This window comes from Siphateles boraxobius, unplaced genomic scaffold (assembly GCF_051911475.1).
Source record: "Siphateles boraxobius isolate OS27281-9 unplaced genomic scaffold, OSU_SipBor_1 77, whole genome shotgun sequence".
In the NCBI taxonomy this organism is placed as follows: Eukaryota; Metazoa; Chordata; class Actinopteri; order Cypriniformes; family Leuciscidae; genus Siphateles; species Siphateles boraxobius.
The window spans coordinates 8406878-8426535 of NW_027509205.1; the positions used below are offsets into that span (position 1 = coordinate 8406878).

General features: G+C 38.2%; 1 protein-coding gene across 4 annotated transcripts in view; it reads left to right on the plus strand.

The window, feature by feature from the left end:
- Positions 1–19658, plus strand: part of agrn (agrin) — a 268524-nt gene that overhangs the window by 172217 nt on the left and 76649 nt on the right. For all 4 annotated transcript variants that reach the window (XM_077217905.1, XM_077217906.1, XM_077217908.1 and 1 more), the window contains 3 exons: positions 7847–8068; positions 13163–13363; positions 14077–14277. In XM_077217905.1, coding sequence (XP_077074020.1) covers positions 7847–8068; positions 13163–13363; positions 14077–14277 — 624 coding nt within the window. The remainder of the gene's footprint in view (positions 1–7846; positions 8069–13162; positions 13364–14076; positions 14278–19658) is intronic.

Here is a 19658-nt window from a genome sequence, read left to right on the forward strand (position 1 = left end):
CATTCTGTTAATGGAGCATTAAAACATGGTGGCGTGTACAGAGTTCAGGTCCTAATGTCAGTGTGGGTTTTACGGTCTGTTGTTTGGATGTGTGAGAGACATCAGATGAGTTTAAGAACACCTGTGTCAAAATGATTTGAGGAGTGACAGAATGAAAGAGATCCAGATAGGGATGGACGATTATATTAAGTATTAATATGTTTGCAGGGTTTGTGCCCCCAATGTAAAAAGAAACAAAGCAACGGTGTGATGAATGTGCTTTTTATTTTCTCATTAAGTTCATGTTGAGCATATCATTAGATGACTTAAAGTCTCCATATGGCATTTCATGCAAAAAACAAAAACAAAAAAAACTAAAAGAAAATATATTGTTGTATGGGGTACATATCAATGAGAATGATTAAATATAATTATGCTTTGCATTAAATTTAGCTGGATTACTTTAAAAACCTTAATTTAATTGGTGCATGAAACATTTTGAATTTGCAACATTTTGTTTAGATTTAAATTAATGACTGGGGTAAAAATCTATATACACAAAAGCAAGAATTATTTATTTATGTATTTTGTCCAGCTTTAAAGTCTTGTGTCTGAGCCAGGGTTCAGATAGATAGATAGATAGATAGACAGACAGACAGATAGATAGATAGATAGATAGATAGATAGATAGATAGATAGATAGATAGATAGATAGATAGATAGATAGATAGACAGACAGACAGACAGACAGACAGACAGACAGACAGACAGACAGACAGACAGATAGATAGATAGATAGATAGATAGATAGATAGATAGATAGATAGATAGATAGATAGATAGATAGATAGATAGATAGATAGATGCCACCCATGCAGGTACATAGCAGCACAATATATTTACCAGGCTATTTCTGTTCCTCACAGGCTGATTTTCATTTACTTCAAATTAAATACAGTGTCTCCTCTGACTGAAGTCTGTTAGACCTTGAATGATAATCTTTGTGCATTATCATGGCTCCGCTCCATCCAATGTAATTTCAGAAATCCATAACTCGATGGGTGTGGCGGTCGTAATGGACTCCTAATGATAAGGAAAGAAAGCAGCCTGTTTCTCTAGGCAGAGCTATGGATCCTGCAAATGAAGCTGACCTAAATACACAGCTGTCATTATAGTCCGGAGGATGTTTCATAGCTTGTGTGAAGTGAACAGGCCCTCAGCTTTCTGTCTCTCCCTGTCTGTCTCTCTGTTCCCATAGCAGTAACTCATAAAGACTAACAATGGCCTCAGACTTACTGACAATGTCATTGAGCAAGAGCTGCGTGAAAAGAGGTGCTTCGGAATCGATGCCCCAGGTGACAATGCGCTCTGATTAATATTTATCATTTGCATATTAATTTGATTAGCATCTCTTGCTGAAAACGGCACAAACTTAGAAATTTTTTTTTTTGAAAAAACTAACAATAACAAGTTAAGCACCCATTGAACTTTAGAGGGCCTAGTGAGATGTGCGTAATGAATCCAATTAGAAGAGTAGGTTGAAGAGCCAGGATAGTGTGATTATAATTAGCATGAACCTTTGCACCTCGCTGTGTGAGGAAGGGTTGTATCTGGGTCGCTGTTGTAAGTTGGAAAGCCCTTGTTGGTTTCTGTTATGTGTGTTTGTTAGGAGGCTCTTTGTAGAGCATGCTTCTGTAATGCACGTCTGCCTTCCCCCTCATTTTCCCCATTCCCTCATCCTCCTCTGCGTCTCTTTCTTGTCTGTTCAGAGAGCTATGTGCGATGCTTGTCTTAACGTCTGTCTGTGTGACGCCCTTCTGCTGAAGGGATCCATGGATCACTCTTTCTCTGCTCTCAGTTTTCAGCCTCATGTACCATTCATAACTGAATTATGAATGACTTCAAAATTCCAGTTCAATTCCTGAATTTGAATTGAGGTAGCAAACTGGGTGTACAATGGTCATTTGAATTTAAAGGAGTAGAATCTAAATTAAATGAAATTTGAAAGAATTTTTATATATTATATTATTTTTACATTTATACATTATAAAATGCCATTTACCACACACATACATATTAAATACACATAAATGTATATGATTATTATTAGTAGTATTTAAATTATATATATAACGTTTTATAGAATAAGTATTAATTAGTCATAGTTATATTTGTTATGTTCATTTTTTAAAATTATTAGCTATTATAGTGAAAATTAATAATTTCTTTGTTGAATTCCTTTGAATTCAAATTTCAATTCAAAATCCTGTCATCCCTGTCTGTTTTCAATGTGTCCAACATGAGATAGTGAGCATAAGCTATGTTTATTTCGTCCTCCCTTCTCTATTTTTTTTCTTGTTCCCTCTCTCCTGCTCGTCTTTCTTGTCCAGTTTCACGGTGTCTCACCTCATCCGTTCCCTCCCTTGCGGTGCTGGGAGAGCAACAGAATTAGTTCCTCAGTTAAATTCTTAGTGAGGGGGGAGAAAGAAAGTTTCTATGCCCTTGAAGCCTTTGTTTGGTGATAAGTACTCCTTCAGAAACCAAACACCGCCTCTAGGGGATTTCTTCTTGTGTCATGCTAATATTTTCTTCTCTCCCTCTTCCTTGCACCTTCTCCTACACACTTATAAATGTTTCCCCTCAAGCTGAAGGGGAAGGTAGGGAACGAAAGAGAGAAAGACTGAACAGAGGGGGACGTGGCGGGGGAAGTCGTTGCTCTGATATGCAGACGCACAAGAAGTGAGACATGCACAGCTTGCCGAAATTCACAAACTCCTCTCATATTGGCAGGATGCGATGGAGCGGAGAGATGTAGGAGACGCTCATGCGACCGTTTGTATCACGATTCTCGCACACCCTGTAATCCCGATACGAGGGATGGAGATCTCCATATGCATGAGTATGCATACAGCAGATCGTAAGAATAATTCTCTGCGTCTCTAAACTCACTAACTCTAAGCTTACCGGCCCCCCTGAAGTGTGTGTTGGCTGACTGTCTGCACTCTGAAAGCACTGCAAACCAAGTTAAAGAAATCTTCTTGGGCTCAAGAGACCTGCTCTTTAAATAGCATGTAACGGATTGCGAGATTGTGAGTGGGTGTGTGCCTTGGGTGGGCGACGTGTCAGGATAAAGCATGAAGGGAAGCTGTCACGAGAGGAGAAGCCTGTGCTAATAGTCCTTAACATTGTGTTTCAGTGGCAATAGTAATTAAATGCTACGAGAATGAATGTATAATATGATACAAATTGCAGTGTGGATGTGTAGAGCATACATCACACGTATTATATAACAGCTCACAGAAGCGCCAGGGTCGAAGGTGTGCGGAGATTCTCAGACCCGATCGAGGCAATTACTCAGCTCTTCTGAGTCCTGCTATTTCTTCACACCTTATTAGGCCTGTTTTTCCACATACACTCTCTCGCAAGCTCCTAATTAACGTACTTCACCACTTTACAGTGTCGCTTTCTTTTCACTTACGCAGCTTTCCTTTCTTTTACGTACATGCGTTAACCTCTGAAAAAACTTCAAATGCACCCGTTTCTACGTGCATCGCGTCCCAGTGGCAGTCCCGTCGAAGCATATGGCTGTCATCCAGCTTACAGCTGGAGTCCTTGAAGACTGGCACTGCAGCACAGGCCTCGGGGATGGCAGCCCACTATTTCAAAGAGGCTCCAAAAAGGGCTCATTTTTTACTGAGAGAATATGCAACCATCTCAATAACCAAAGCCAAGCTGCTGGAAGTTTTTTTTTTTATTATCATTATACCATGTAATCATGGCTGCATGTACTTTACCATTATTTCTAGAACTTTCTCTTCCTTGACTTATTAAATCTGCACGATTTCCCCCCCCCCCCCATCCCCTAGAGACGAAAAACTGAAAACGAGAAACTGGACGAGCGAACGTTTCGTTCCATATCTTCTTTTTCGCATTCTTTCTTCTTCTTTTTTTCTTGTATAAGGGAGAGCTATTCTTTCATCTTTATAAGGAAACAAAGGGTGGCTTGGGACAAAGCATTACCTTAGGCTGCGGTTCGGATTTTTGGATCCGTGCCTTGGGAAACGGGTCATTGAAGCATTTTGAAGGCCATGAGGGCTTTACTGATAGGCCTGATCTCGTCGTCTTCCAGCTGGGCGTTTAGAAGGCACAGATGGAGAGGCGCTGAGAGAAGAAATCTGGAGGAAAAGCCCGCTTTCAAGGCCTGCGAAATTAGGCACCGATCCACTGTTTACACAGTTAAGTGCCAGTATTTTAAGCTTTCGTTCTCAGCAGAGAAATCAATAGCCGGAAACGTTCTCTTAGAAAGAGCTTCTACTGTACGACACTTTTAGATTGGCACAGGAACACAGTGGTCGGGAAGGTAACCTGCCTGCTTCCCCCTTCTGGTTTTATTTTCATTGGCTCAACTGAGTAGTTACAGTGGGTACACATCTGGGTTTAAAAGAGGTGTATGTGCGGCACCGCTCGATGTCTGTCATGAAGAACGTGCTTTGGCGTACTAATCGTGGTCTTTTGATGCATGCTGTGCTTCATGTGTGTTTGATATGCACTTCTCCCTGGTTGCTGCCTTCAGATGTGGGGTGGGATTATAGGTGGGCGCCAGGAAGAGGTTAGAGAAGGGTTTTGTTAAACCCCCCCCCCCCCCCCCCACCCGCCTCGAGACTGTCTGGGGGTCTCACTCCTGCTAGTAACATTTAAGCCACAGGTTAAATCTTTAGCTCTGTTTGTTATTGCTAAACCTAGTGAGCTGCCTTCTGTCTGATCAGCTGCCTTCTAAGACCGCATACTAACCCACCATGGAACCTCGTTGTAACCAATTTGGAGCATTCTGTGCGGCGTGTGCACCACAACAATAGCACTACACACAAAAAGTAGGGTTTAATGTTAGCATGCTGCTAAGCTTACACTGATACAGTAAGCGTAAAAATGCTTAGAACTCATAAATATTGAGAAAATAGATTGAATTTTGTTTTTTCAGTATTGAACGAAATTTGTTTATCAACGTTTCTCCCGCTTTATCCCCTATCTTGAATTTAGTTTTTCACTAATCTCGTTGCAATGCATTCTAGGATTGGTCTTCTTTTGAATTTGACTAAAACTAGGTTTCTAGGTTTGTCTTTTAGAAAAACTTTCACATCCCATTTGGGAACCCAACATCTTCCTAAACTTGTAATTATAAATGTTTATAAACCAGCTGTTGTCCATAAAATAGAATTTCCCTGCTATTTTCCTCCAAAATAAAGCTTGAGGGTTTAATGTTTGAAAAAAAAAATGAAGAAATGAAAACAGCCATAAATATTAGCATTGTAATTTTACAGTTGTAGTATAAAATAAAATATTTTTAAACACTTGATTTGTGATTTTACAGATAATTATTTCAATAGTAATGTTTCTTTTGTGTTAATATTTATATTCAGTAATACAAACAAGAATAATAATAATTATTATCATTATATAACAATAACATTGTTGCTATTAATTTTTATTGTCAAATTGATACAAAATATATTTGATTATTGATATAAAACAAAAATTTTAAATCACATTCAGATTTCTTTCAAGAAAAATCACTTTCCCCACAAAACTAAACGCCCTAACTAGCATGCTTGAAAATGTTGCCTCTGTAAGCAACTCACTGTTTTGAAATGAATCGTCTCTCTTCCCCGTTGTAGATGCTCAAAATTACATTAATTTTTTCATTACTTTGTCCATATTGTTCCTATCATATTGGAAAAGAATGTTATTTTTATGGAGCGGGACGTATTTGATTTATCTGAAAGCGTTATGATAGCTGTTTGTGTGCGATATTAAATGTATCTGAGTGTAATATTATTTAGGAATGATACCATCTAATCCTGGAATAAATTACTGCGGTGAAAGCACCGTATGCAGCACAGGTAGGGGGCGCACACACACACACACACACACACACACACACACACACACACACACACACACACACACACACACACACACACACACACACACACACACACACACACACACACACACATATCTAAAACAAACACTGAAGATGGAGGGTTTCTCATTTATATGTACACACATGTCCAAAGACAATCACAAACAAAACGACAAAAACACGCAATCATCTACATACACACTCTCATACGCTGACCAGAATGCACCTGCAAACATTTGCCGTCACCCTGTCATTTTACTTCACACAATACTGAGTGAGCCTGAAGGGCTGGCCTTTATTTTGACATGTCTTTAATCTAAAAGTGCAAACATATCACGTTTACTCCTCTAGCCTTTCTCAACTCTCCGCTATGAAGCCCAAGCATACAAATGTGCAAGACATTGTTTAATTCTTTATAAAAAAAAAAAAACAGCTCATCTAAAAATGTAAAATTGTGCAACGTTTACTCGCCCTCATGTCATGCCAAATCTGTATGGCTTTATGCACAACACAAAAAAGGATTTTAGGCAGGATCTTCACATTGCTCTTTTCCATACAGTATAAGTTGTCAATCTCCATTGTGTGGAAAAGAGCAGTGCTAACATTCTACTTAACATCTCCTTTTATTTTCTACAGGAGAAAGGTCGTCATGTTTGGAATGAAATGAGGGTAATTCCTTTTTACAGAATCTCCCCCAGAAACCTCCTCCATCCTCTCTGTGCATTTTTTTAACCTGTTTTTATAAAACTTCCTCCTGATTGGGCGAAATGAGGCCTTATTTGGTGGCGAAAGGTTCTCCTCTAGAGGATGGTGAGCTGTGCTGGTTCACTGCTGACCCACTTCTTCTTTCTCATTCTCCTTGTTCTCTTTCCCTCTGTTCACATCAGAAACAGGGCTTGTGCTCAGTCCCACTGTCCCTTGGCCCTGTGTCTGCTAACTGTAGCAGTTAATGAACTTACTGTAGAACTAGCATGGCACCGCTGAGAGTCCTAGCTACTCTCTTTCATGTTCATATTTCATAACTATGCTGTAGCCCAGCGCACTCAATTATTTACTAGAGCACTCCCTTTTCTAGGATGATGCTTTGTGTTTCACTTGTCTGTCTATTTAAAAAAAAAAAAAAAAAAAAAAAATTCTGTCCGTAGTTGAGGGAGTCTTGGTTAGTGATGCATGAAATGAGATGCTAGTAGTTAGTGTTCTGATTGAATGCTATAATAGGCGGCATGTTCACAGCTCTACTGTGCAGAATGTGTATCTGTTCAGCAAGCGGTTCGTATAACATTTTCTCAGACCATCAGGCATTATTTGTAGAATTTTTTTAACTTTAAAGAAAAAAAAACTTTACACTTTTTAAACTGAAACTTTAAAGAGAATGAAATTATTCTGTGAAATCATAGGTCATATACACAAATCAGTTGTTATTGGTGTGAAAACAGCATTTAAATTCAGGAGCAAATTGATGCTTGGATCGTGTGCGAACGGTATACTCAGTCACACCGGACCCTCCAATGTTTGATATAGAGATAATCATGTCAATATTTTGGTGTCCCTCAGATGTTTTTGATTAATCATATGTCACATACACAGTGCAGTGGTTATGGGTGTAAACACCTCATTTAAATGCAGAAGAGAATCCAATAAGTTATTGTACCGTGTGTGAAAACCTAGAGTCACTTCGCATCCTGAAATGTTTGATATAGAGATAATTATTGCAACATGTTGGTGTCTCATGGGTGTAAATGAGAAACATGGATGCTGACAGTTTAATCATAGGATCTGGTTGTCACTCTCTAAAGAGGCAAACGGAGTGTGTACAGAATCCAGATTAAGCACTGACAAGCAGAGTGACATCTGGATTCAGCTGCTTTTACTCTTTCCCCCTCCTCCTTGTCTTTCCCTTCTTCATGTAAGTTGAATGATAACTTGTTTCTATGCTTTTTGGGGCAGATCTTAACCTGGAGAGCCCTTGCCTGAAGAAGACCTGTGAGTTCGGAGCCGTGTGCGTGGTGAAGAACAGCGAGCCTGTGTGCGAATGCTCAGATGCGTGTTCACAGGACCAAGACCCTGTTTGCGGCAGTGATGGGCACACTTACAGCAACTCATGTCAAATGAAGGCCATGGGATGCGCCCTTCAGAAACAGATACAGATGCAGCATAAAGGACCATGTGGTGAGTCTACACACACATTGCTGCCACTCACTCCCTCACTGCCTTTCATCCTCGTCCATCCCCTGCACTTAAGCACTCCACTGATATTTCAAGAGAGGACTGTAATTTTCCTCCTCCGCAACCTTTTTTTTTTGAAACGATGCACTTAAGTTAGAATTAAAGAGGGCAGCATCCTTCACAGTAATTGTTTGCATGAGTCATGGGTTTTTTGTCTGGCTTTTGTAAGCACGCACCAGATAAGTCTGTGGAGAGGCCTGCTTACCCTCCAAACAAACGCATGTTTATGTGTGTTCTTCACAAAAGGCTTGTAAATCATTTTCGATGGCTGTCTTTGTTCGTTCGCTTGGGTGGGGAATATTAAGTGGACTTTTTCTGCTAAACTTTTACCACCATTTGTAAAGCCTTTATTTTCTTAGGTTCAGAGAGAATGAGGTGGAGCTATTGTGTCGTCATGTGTTTGCAGTTTATACATGTGTATTCGCTGTGCCTCCAGTGAAGAGCTTGAAATGGAGGCTGGGAGTCATTTGGCAGCAGTAGGATTCATCTCAGAGGAGATCGCTACAGGCCACGGTTGCTCTTTATTGCAGCGCCGCCCATCATGCTGTATATGTTGCCAGATAGTAAATGACATATGAGAGTGATATCTCGCTCCTCACAGGCTTCTGGGACATCAGCTTAACTACCCACAGAGATTTAACCCACAGAAACAGGTTTGGGGGATCTGTTTTCAAGATGAAAACTTAAAACTGATGATTCAGCACTTGAAAGAAAGGATTTTAGAATTGCTTGAGCTTGATGGGTTTGTTTTGCAACCGCAAGATGTTCTATGTGTCCTCATAGAAGATAATAATGGGCTTCCCACAATCATGGAAAACCGGGAAATAAAAGGTCATTTTATGTTATTTAGATCCCATCTAGCAGTGAAATTGTATTTTGCATTTAAACGAATTGTGCTCTCCAGCGCCACGCTTTTTCAAATGCACATTGCATCTACGGTAGCCGTTATGTACAACAAAGCTATGACAAACAATGCAAGAACAATCATATGCTCTATTAAAATATATTCTTATCAAATTTCTAGTTTACATAAAAAGTAAACTTACAAACCTTGTTTTTAGTGCCTTCTCAACTTTATTCAATAGCTGCTATTCATCAAAGAGCCTGTTTAACTTTTAACTATAAATGTTCTACTGTCTATATAATAAAGTAACATTACACTACCAAGCAATGAAAAAAAGCATGTCATTAAGACTGTAATATGACTTAGCCTACCTGTCGAGGAGAAAGCAGGCAACTTCAGCGTCTCTTTTGAAATCTGTCTCCTGCATTAGTTCTTTCCACCTGGAAAAAGCTATCCCGACATTGACTCTTGTTTTTTGTAATCTCCGGTCACGTTTCCTTTTACGTTCAATTTTGGACTTTTTTGGCGACGAGGATTTCTTCTCCTGTAGCTCGGCATATGTATGCCATTAAAAATAACAGTGCAATGCAGCCTTTTAAACTTGCCGGGGCAGTGACAAGCGCATCTCACTGCTCTGCTCCTCCGTTTCTTCTGCTTTCAGTTGGCCTAGTACTTTTTGACCCTCTCTGCTATTATAGTTTTTCAAGATGGCAGAACGACATGGAAGCCTCTGTGGACCTACCCGTCACATGTATATAAAGATAATAAATTCTTCATTTATGAGGATAAGTCAGATAATTGGCAGAGGTATTTGTACACCATTGAGGACATATGAATAAAAATTTTATGACAATTATGAAATTTTAAGACATTTATGAATAAAAATATTGATTTTAGATAATAAAATACCTAAAAAACTACACATAGTCCCTTTAAAAAATCGTGAGGATTTTTATAGTGCAAATTAATTTAGTTAACATTTGAGATAAATAGCTTTTTAATATAAACCCAAAAATATGTATGTATTTATATCAAATATTGTATTTTAAACGTTATATTATTTTATAAACTATTATTAGTATTTTAAATCAAACAACAACAAAATATTCGATCAAAAATTATGGTGGTTTGTTTTATTAGCTGGTCTAGATAGTTGATACGCTGAACTGCAAAATGGTGAGATTGGTTTAGACCTGCTAGATGATGTTGGACAAGCGATTTAGCGATGATTGACCATCTTTGACCATCTAAAAAACAGCATTGGTATTCCATAAACAAGCTTAAACACCTTATAGAGGATTAACCTGTTTATCCCAGCTGGAAATAATCATTGTATTTTTAAAAACCCACCCATTACAGCATCACAGCGGTGTTTATGTGTCCGGCCCCTCACTGGAGCATGTCTCAATGGAAAGGGTCAATAAAGAGCGGCTGCAAACAACTAACCATATGAAATGGAACGTTGTTCATTTAGTTCTGTGTACACAGTCATGCTCTCCACCACAAGTGAATTCTATTATTATAACCGTTAATTATCCGGGCCCATTCAGACCACAGCCTCTGCCTCACTAAGACCCCAGCTGTGTTTGTGTGTATTTGTTCGTGAAAGCTTGCATGTGGGTCGCTGTCGGTAGCAATGCACCCACATGAGTGGGAGTATGATGTGCTCGTGGCCAAATTTCATTTAATTTTCTTCACTCCGCATAGGGGAGACTCATAAATGCCCTTATCTTTATAGTTCAGGTACAGACTGATAGAGATATGATGGACATAGTTTATTATTCTGATTTTTTTCCCCTCACGTTTGAGTGGCGGCTGACCTTGTCATGCATCCACAGGGAAGCGTGCCATTGTAATGGAGTATTTGATATCTGCCCCTCCGAGAACCAATACGTACACATTTATATGTAAGGAAATGAAAGAACAGCCAACGAGTCAGCAGCAAATAAGCACTTTTTACTGGTGATTGAAATGTTACTAGCCACAGTTGGGGAATATAGGTTACCTGCAAGACACTGAGCTGGAAGCGGAAGAGAAATCATCAGGCTGTGGAAGGAGTGAGAGGGCAGTAAATAAAAACTAGGAGGAGACGGAGCAGACTAATAGAGCGGGTGCCCTTGCCCAAGAACCAATCGCCTGGGAATTTTTACGGCTATTCGCAAAAAGTGCTGTTCTGTACCTGACATTAACAATGTTCCTTCCTTTCTCCTGGCAAAAGAGAGCAGTTACCGCTCACCCTTTAGACGAATAGTTCGCCCAAAAATTTAACTTTTGTAATTATATACCAAACACAAAAGGTGAATTTATTTTTTATTTTTTATCTCAGCTCAACAATGACTTAAATTTCATTCTCTCCCCTGCACAAAGCTAATTTATGAAGACTTATATATGTGACATAAAAGGTACAAACCTTTTTTATACCTTAATGATACTTTTGTGACCTTTCTGAAGCTTAAAAGCTGCAGTCCCCATTCATTATAATTGCATACAAAAGAGAAACATTATTCAACATTTTCTTTGTGTTTCGTAAGTAAGAAAGTCGTACAGGTTTGGAATGATGTGAGGGAGAGTTTTTGATTTCTGGGCTTGAATGGACAGATTCTCCTCTTGTTTCCCATAAGGCTAAGCTCTGCCCTTAAGGCCTCTGTCTGTACTCGTATCTCGGGTCCAGCACTGAATGCTGGATCGTTGTTTATATGTAATGGACTGCCATATCTATTTCACTCCCCACTGCTGAGGCCTTGAAAGCATGGAAACATGTTGCAATTGATAAAGAAATGCCTTTATCACACATGCTGATAAAGGAGGATACCAGCAGCCACGAGAATGTGATTTATCTGCCTGCATTGGACTGTCACGATGAACCACTCTTGGGCAGCCACTAGGCAGCATGCTGCAGCTGCTTTTAATAAGTCGGCCGAGCGCGGTCCCTGAGGTTGATTCTGAGCCGAGGTGAGGTCACTTTATTAATGTGCAATAAACAGGTTGGTAGAAGAGAGACAAGAGATTTATGCATGAGGACCTCTCTCCATTAACACTAAATCAGGTGCTGTTATTACCCCAGCGCTAATTGAATGTGATAGCAGTTGCTCTAATGCAATCCCCCAGGTGTAATTGTCATCGGCCGTGCGTCCTCCCTCCCAGTTGGAACCACATTTTGTTTTACTGATTAATCGAGCTCTTGGAAATCATCGCTCTATATTTAACTAGGGATGTCAACTTAACACATTAACTGTAATTAATAAAAAAAAATAAAAAAAATAAACCTTAATCTTGCCCTCTGACTCGTATTTGAATTGTGTAATAAAAAAGTACATTAAAATAATTGTATCTTCGATTAATAATTGAATTACATATTGCAATTCATTCATAGCAGGATATATAGGAATATATTTTGCAAATCGTTTAATAAATATAATTATACTTTTCATTTTTGTTATTATAAAATTGTTTATACATTTTGTATCAAATAAAAAATTATAATTGTGTGTGTGTATATTTATATATAAAATGTAATAGATTATAATAAAATAATTATAATATTTGATAGTTTTTTTTATTTATTAAAAAAATATTTTAACGTAATCATATTCTTTGTAATTTAATATAATTACCATTTTACAAGTATTTATAATAATGGGATATATATATATATATATATATATATATATATATAAAACATATTTTTTATAATTTTTATAATTATATGTATTAACAATAACTATTTAAAAAACTTAATAATATTTTAATAATTTCTATTATGTTTGTAATTTGCTTATAAGTAAACTATATCATTTTTAATAAAATTACATTTTTTAATAATTAGTATATTCTAAAGTAATTTAGAATAATATATAATATGAATTTGTTTGTATGTGTGTGTGTAATGGCTTCATTTTGGTGCTTTTTGTTGTAAAAATTGATTTACTGGTCAATGAAATACGATGTCATGTGACATGTCAAAGGGATTGTAACAGTGTCTGAAGTGTATGGAAATTGATGTTGTTATAAGATGCTCTACTGTGACTGCATGTAAACAGAGCAGTGTTGCTCCCATCTGTAAGTTGGAAGGATGCTTCAGCCCAGACTTGAAAAAAGCAGACAGGCGGTCGGGCAGCTGAGGCTGATCCCAGTGAGCGATGGTGTGAATCTGTAGCCTGAACCTCTCCGTTGACGTCACACTTCCTTTTCAGCAGATGAGTCCTGCACCAACTGCTCGTTTGGCGCAATCTGCGATGCTCAGACTGGCCGGTGCGTGTGCCCCAAAGGGTGTTTGGAAACACGGCAGCCCGTGTGCGGCAGCGACGGGGTGACATACGACAACGAGTGCAAGCTGAACGTGAAAGCCTGCACTGAGCAGCTGGATCTCAGAGTGGTGGCCCACGGAGAATGCAGTGAGTACATAAAAATGCCAATCAGTCCATCCATCACCTTCATACATGTTCACTCATCAGTCTGCGTTTGCTGCAAAACAAAATCATTTTCTCTAGTATTTTTGTTCCAGTTTATTCCAGTAAAAAATATCCTTAAAACAAGATAAATTTACAAATTTGTGTTAGATTTCTGAGAATTTATATTGTTTGTTTATTCATAAATCCCATATTTTAGATTTATGCTTTAAGCTAGAAAAAAAGAAAAATAAAGAAAAATAAAACTTAATTCAAAATATGTTCTCTGGGAAAAAGTATTAGGTCTTATCTTGTGATTTTTTTTCTTTTCAAGTAAATTATGTTGTTTAAATTGTTTGATTATGTTTTACTGGGAAACAAGACAAAATACTGATTAAGAAAATGTTTTGCTGTGTAGTTTTCTTGTCAAAACACAAGAAACTGTTTTAGCACTCTTTCCAAATCATGTTATGCATGATACATGATTTTACGTGGGTTTTACATAGCAGAATCCTATTTGAATGCATTTGGATTTTCAAGAGGAGGTTTATTGCGGGTGTGAACACGTTTCTTGTGTCTCTTTGTGTCTCAACTATCCTGTCCTGTGATTTGTGTGTGTGTGTGTGTGTGTGTGTGTGTGTGTGTGTGTGTGTGTGTGTGTGTGTGTGTGTGTGTGTGTGTGTGTGTGTGTGTGTGTGTGTGTGTGTGTGTGTGATCAGAAACTTGTGGCAGCACTGTTTGTAGCTGGGGAGCGCGCTGCGTGCAGAACAAGTGTGAGTGTCAGCAATGCAATGGTCAGTCGGTAAAACTCGTGTGTGGCAGCGACGGCACCACCTACAACAACGACTGTGAGCTGCGTCTGGCTGTCTGCAAGAAACAGAGGAAGATTGAGGTGGCCAAACCTGGTGCCTGTGATGAAGGTGGGTTCATGTGTTCATGTCTGTGATAAGATTGCTGAACTCCATGTTATTTGTGGATTTTTAATGTTGTACTGAGAACTAGCCGGGTTAATGCATTCACTCCAAACAGTTTATTGCGGCCAATTTAACCTCCTTGCATCCACTGCACTTAGTGACCCATCATATGTGAAGCATGAAATGCAGGCATCAGTATGCTCCTTGTGTTCTCTGTTTTTTCACTCCAGGTCCCTTTTTCTTCTTACAGTATTAGTGTTTGAGAAACTGCTTTGAAAGTATATTAATAATATATATATATATATATATATATATATATATATATATATATATATATCACCATATTAGAATAGGTATATATATAAATATATCACCATATTAGAATGGTTTCTGAAGGATCATGTGACACTTAAGACAGAAGTAATGATGCTGAAAATTCAGCTTTACCGTTACAATAATAAATTACATTTTAAAATATATTAAAGTAGAAAACAGTTATTTTAAATTGTAACAATATTTCATAATATTGATGTTTTTACTGTATTTTTGATCAAATAAATGCAGCCTTGGTGAGCATAAGAGACTTCTTTTAAAATAATTGAAAAACGACCCCAAACTCTTGAACAGGAGTGTATATTGACAGTAACTTACACAATGTCTCATTGTCAACATAATTACTAAATTTTCTGCTTGATTGACTAAAAAATAAACTATTAATGCTAAAAAAGTGTATGCTAACTTCTACTTTTAACATGTTACATGACTATTCATTGGAGAATTTGTTTTATACTGGAAAAGCTTCTTTGTTTGATCTACTGTCACACTACTGAAAATGCAGTCATGGTATAGTATGTGTCGCCACTTTTATTTAGTTACTTCTATTTTAATTTTATTTAGATACTACAATTTACCCCAACACTTCTCTGTATAGCCGTGATGTAATATCTCACTTATGTCACTCCCGGAGGGCTGTTCAGCAGTAAAAAGCACATGTTGTCTTCCCCTCTAAGTCTCACTAGACCTTTCTTTCCAGCTCTGTAAGCTGTGGAGGAGTTGCTGTTAAAGGCTGCAGGGATCTGAGTCTGGTCAATAGATCCTAACCAGAAGGCAGTTTGCTTTGTCAGTTTATTCTCTACACTAGTGATGCAATACAGCAGCGCCTGGCAGGTCTTATTATGTAGAAGATTAGTGAACGGGGTATTAGCTTGATGAAAACAGAGCTGTTTCGTCTATCTTACATTTAGCTTTCAAACACCTTGCTTCATTTGTGTGATGGTTGGTATGATTTCGCGGTTGTGGGCATAGAATATAGTGTCAAAGGAAAACATTTTCTTAAAGGGGCCAAAGGGCCTGTTTATTTACACAAATGGTTTATTCATTTGTTTAGACCTGGCTTCAATACTCATGTTCATTAGTCATAAGAAAGAAATGGCAGTCTTCTTACACTCTTTTATTTGAGGTAATGAAAAATGACAGTGTTCCCTGCGTCTGGCCGTAGCAGTGAATTTATCACCTGTTTAATTTCACACTCTGCTAGTCTGAAGTCAGCCTCATTGTAGACACAGACAAAGCGATATGAGGGAGCCGAGCATCACCTTGGGGCCGCGGCTCTCTTTTAATTGAATATACGTTTACTAAATAGGATTATGCATTGGAAATAGCAACATAATAGCGTATAAAGCATCGGTACAGGCTCTGGATCACCCACAGGAAGAGAGTTTGGGAGAGGGCAAACAGGAGAGTGTGCAGTCATCCGTTACACACAAGAATCTTCTCATAAAGAAACTTCTGCAGGCTGTCAGGATGCCCTATTGCTCTTTATGTTGGCAGCATCACAGTTACTCGAAGCCTACTGTCCAGGTCTTTCAGTAATGCCCATTTACAGGGAGACAAAACACAAGTAAACAGAAAACAACCAACTAGTGCTGGGATTTATAGCTTGAAAAAATTACTTTTTTTTGTATTTTTATTTGATGTTTTGTATTATAGCCATCGTAGCCAACTGAATTTGTTCTACAATACAATAAATATCTAGTAAACATATCTACTTATGAATAAAATATTATAAATATCTGAAGTCCTGGCACCTTTTTTCACACTATTTTGCACAAAACGAACACAAGAAGGATTATTTATTATTTTTTCTTTATATTTTCCAAAATAAAAATAAATATTGATAAACAGCAATATTTACCTACATATATTGAAAAATAAAACATTAATATGCGAGAGATTTGCATGAAAAATTCAGTCGAATACTCGTTGAAACAGTTTGAGCTCATTGACATTAATTAATCAAAATTACCAATTCTACAGTATTGCCATTTTTAATACTGACGTTTAAATCTGAAGATACTCTGTCTTAAAGGCATAGATCCCTCAAAAATTAAAATATTGTCACCATTTACTCACCCTCATGTTCTTCCAAACCTGTATGACTTACTTTCTTCTGTGGCACGCAAAAGACAATATCTTGAGGAATGAAAAACTGTTTTTGTCCATGTAATTAATGTCAGTGGGGTCCGAAATAACATTAGACACCATTGGCTTTCATATGGATGGACAAAAGCATTTTCCAAAAAGTAAAGCCTGTTTAAAAATGTACACTTTTTATGTATGTACACTTTCCCTTTAATGCTCTCTGAGACATTAAAAGTTTGCAAAGGGGATATATTAAAATACTGTATAATAAGAGTCATAATTGTGTGTGTGTGTGTGTGCGTGTGTGCGTGCGTGCATGCGTTTGTGTGCTTGTTACAAACCCATAGTTTGAGATACAGAGGTCAACAACATGTGATGAATGTGAATGTTGACTCTCGAGGGGAGAAATGAAAAAGAGACTGAGGAAGAGAGATGTTGAGGAGGTGTGTGTGTGTGTGTGTGTGTGTGTGTGTGTGTGTGTGTGTGTGTGTGTGTGTGTGTGTGTGTGTGTGTGTGTGTGTGTGTGTGTGTGTGTGTGTGTGTGTGTGTGTGTGTGTGTGTGTGTGTGTGCCAAAGTGAAGTGTGACATTTAGAAGGTCTGTGTGTGTGTGTGTTTTCATGGGAGTTATGCATTCACAGTAAGGCATCCCAGCCACCTGCAACAAACTAGTATAGTCTGAAGGTCACTGTCCTCGCCGCTCTCCTGCCTGACATTTTTTTCTCCCCATTCTCCCGTATCTATCTCTCCTTTCCCCATCATCTATCTCCTCATCGGCCAGAAAAACCTTTCACCTCTTGATGGTACCTTCTGCTTTTTTTCTACTAGAGTTATTCTGTGTCTGTTTACCCACTTTGCTTTCACTCTAGCTCGCTCTTTATTCCTTCAGCTCTCCGTCTTAATGGAAAATGCATGGCTAAATGGACCTCATAAGTACATGATTGAGTTAAAGAGACGGGAAAGAGCTTTGAGGACAGTTGATGTGTACATCTTGTTGTTCGCTAATTGAAAGGTTTGCATGCGGCGCGGGTGGCGGTGACATCAAAGGACCGAAACTAATTAGCACCTCCTCCCTCACTAGCATCCACTCACTCCACTAGGTTTATTTATTCACCTTTTTACGTTGCATTTATTTTCCTGCTTCTAACGCACAACAGAACTGGGAATGTAAATGCTTTCATCTTATGCTTAGCTTGCACAATTGGGCTTAGGTGGCCCAGAGAGCCTCGTATATGGAAATGATTGCCGGCGCTGCTCAGTGGTCAGGCTTATCAGAGTCAGAGTTTAGGAACTTTTATTTAAGCATATTATTTACTGTATCGCTGATGAGGGGATGAGGGCGTGCGTCGAATCGGTAATGGGTCGTTGCAGTGGTAAACTGCTTTGTGCTACTGTAAACGACTGGAATCGCTCTTGGTATCAGGTCTGTTTCATATTGCACACGTAACCAGCACATTTATTTACATGCTCTAATTACAGTCTATAGTATTCACACTGTGTGTGTAAGATGCACAGTGCTGTGTATCAGAAACGCAGCTGCGAGAAGATTTTATTTTAGCTCTGAGCTTCTTTTTTTTTTTTTTACTGTTCTTGACTTGAAAAACACTTCAAAAATTTGTTTTAAAACTATTTATGAAAAGTTTTTTATTACCAATAATGAAGCAATATAACAATGATGCAAACTACTGTTGTTTGATTTATTTTCTTAAAAAAAAAGAAATCAGCAAGGATGCATTAAACTGATTAAAAGTGACGTTTTGATTTCAATTAAATTATTTTCTTTTGAACTTTCTATCCATTCCACCAAAATATTAACTCTTTCATCGCCATTGACTGAATCTTCTGTAATTTATGAGACAGCGCTTTCCCGCCATTGACAGAATTTTCCAAGTGGTACTCACTGATGACCAGCTCCTCCTCTCTGGAGCTCCTATGGGGTGGAGGGATAGAGTTGTGGGTAGGGTTTGGGTAGAATTAGGGTGTGGTTGGATATTCTTGCTCCACCCATTAGGCCCAAATTACATTCACTCCTCCTTACTGGAGCTACATGTAAGCTCCACCCATTTACTCTGCAGAGAGCAGCTTCTCAAATTTTCTGGCTTTCCGTGTTTTCAATGTTATATAGTACATTATCTTCTGAAAGAGTTCTGAATCTTCTGATCAAACAAGCGAAAGCATGTGTAAACAGATGGATACATAACATAACATTAAATTAAGCATAGCGTCAGTTCTGGCAGGTCACGTTAGTCAAGCTCGCATCAGCTGACACTCAGCTGATCCACGTTTACCCATAGGAATACAAAGCCTATCACTGTATACATATATTAGCCTCTCGTCAGTCAGTATGGCGTTCTGATTCCTCTTGAATTAGAATAAATTCTACTTTAAAATCTTGAATTAATGATATCTGCAATACATTCATGTTGGTTCTGTTCTGTTTACCCTAAAGGGGGGGGGGGGGGGGGGTTATTATTGTATTGTTGCTGCTCTCCCTGCTCTTATACATGCTAGGCTGCATGGATGCACAGGGTGTTCATTCCCAGAACAGAACCATACCACCAATCCTAACTGTATGAATTGGCAATCATATTTGACAATAGTGGTCCTGACAGAACTAGCATATAAATCAAAACCGCCTAATGTTACTGAATGATATGTCTACCCAGGACAAGCTATAAGACTGTGAAGCTTTAGGGCGGTTAATGGACTTGATCTACTTCTTCTATGTTTTGATAACCCTTCTGAATTTGATCCACATTTAGTCTTTGACAAAAATGTGATTTTTCTCAAAATGTTGCTTTTTTTATGAAACTTACTCGCATTAAAATGTTGATAGAATAAAACAGTTTTAGTTTTAAAGCAGAGGTCTGTTCTTTTTTTTTTTCTTCTTTTTTTTTGTTGATATATTGCATGTTCAGATATTCATACAACCAAATATTCTGGGTGGCATGAAGCTTTTGAGAAAATG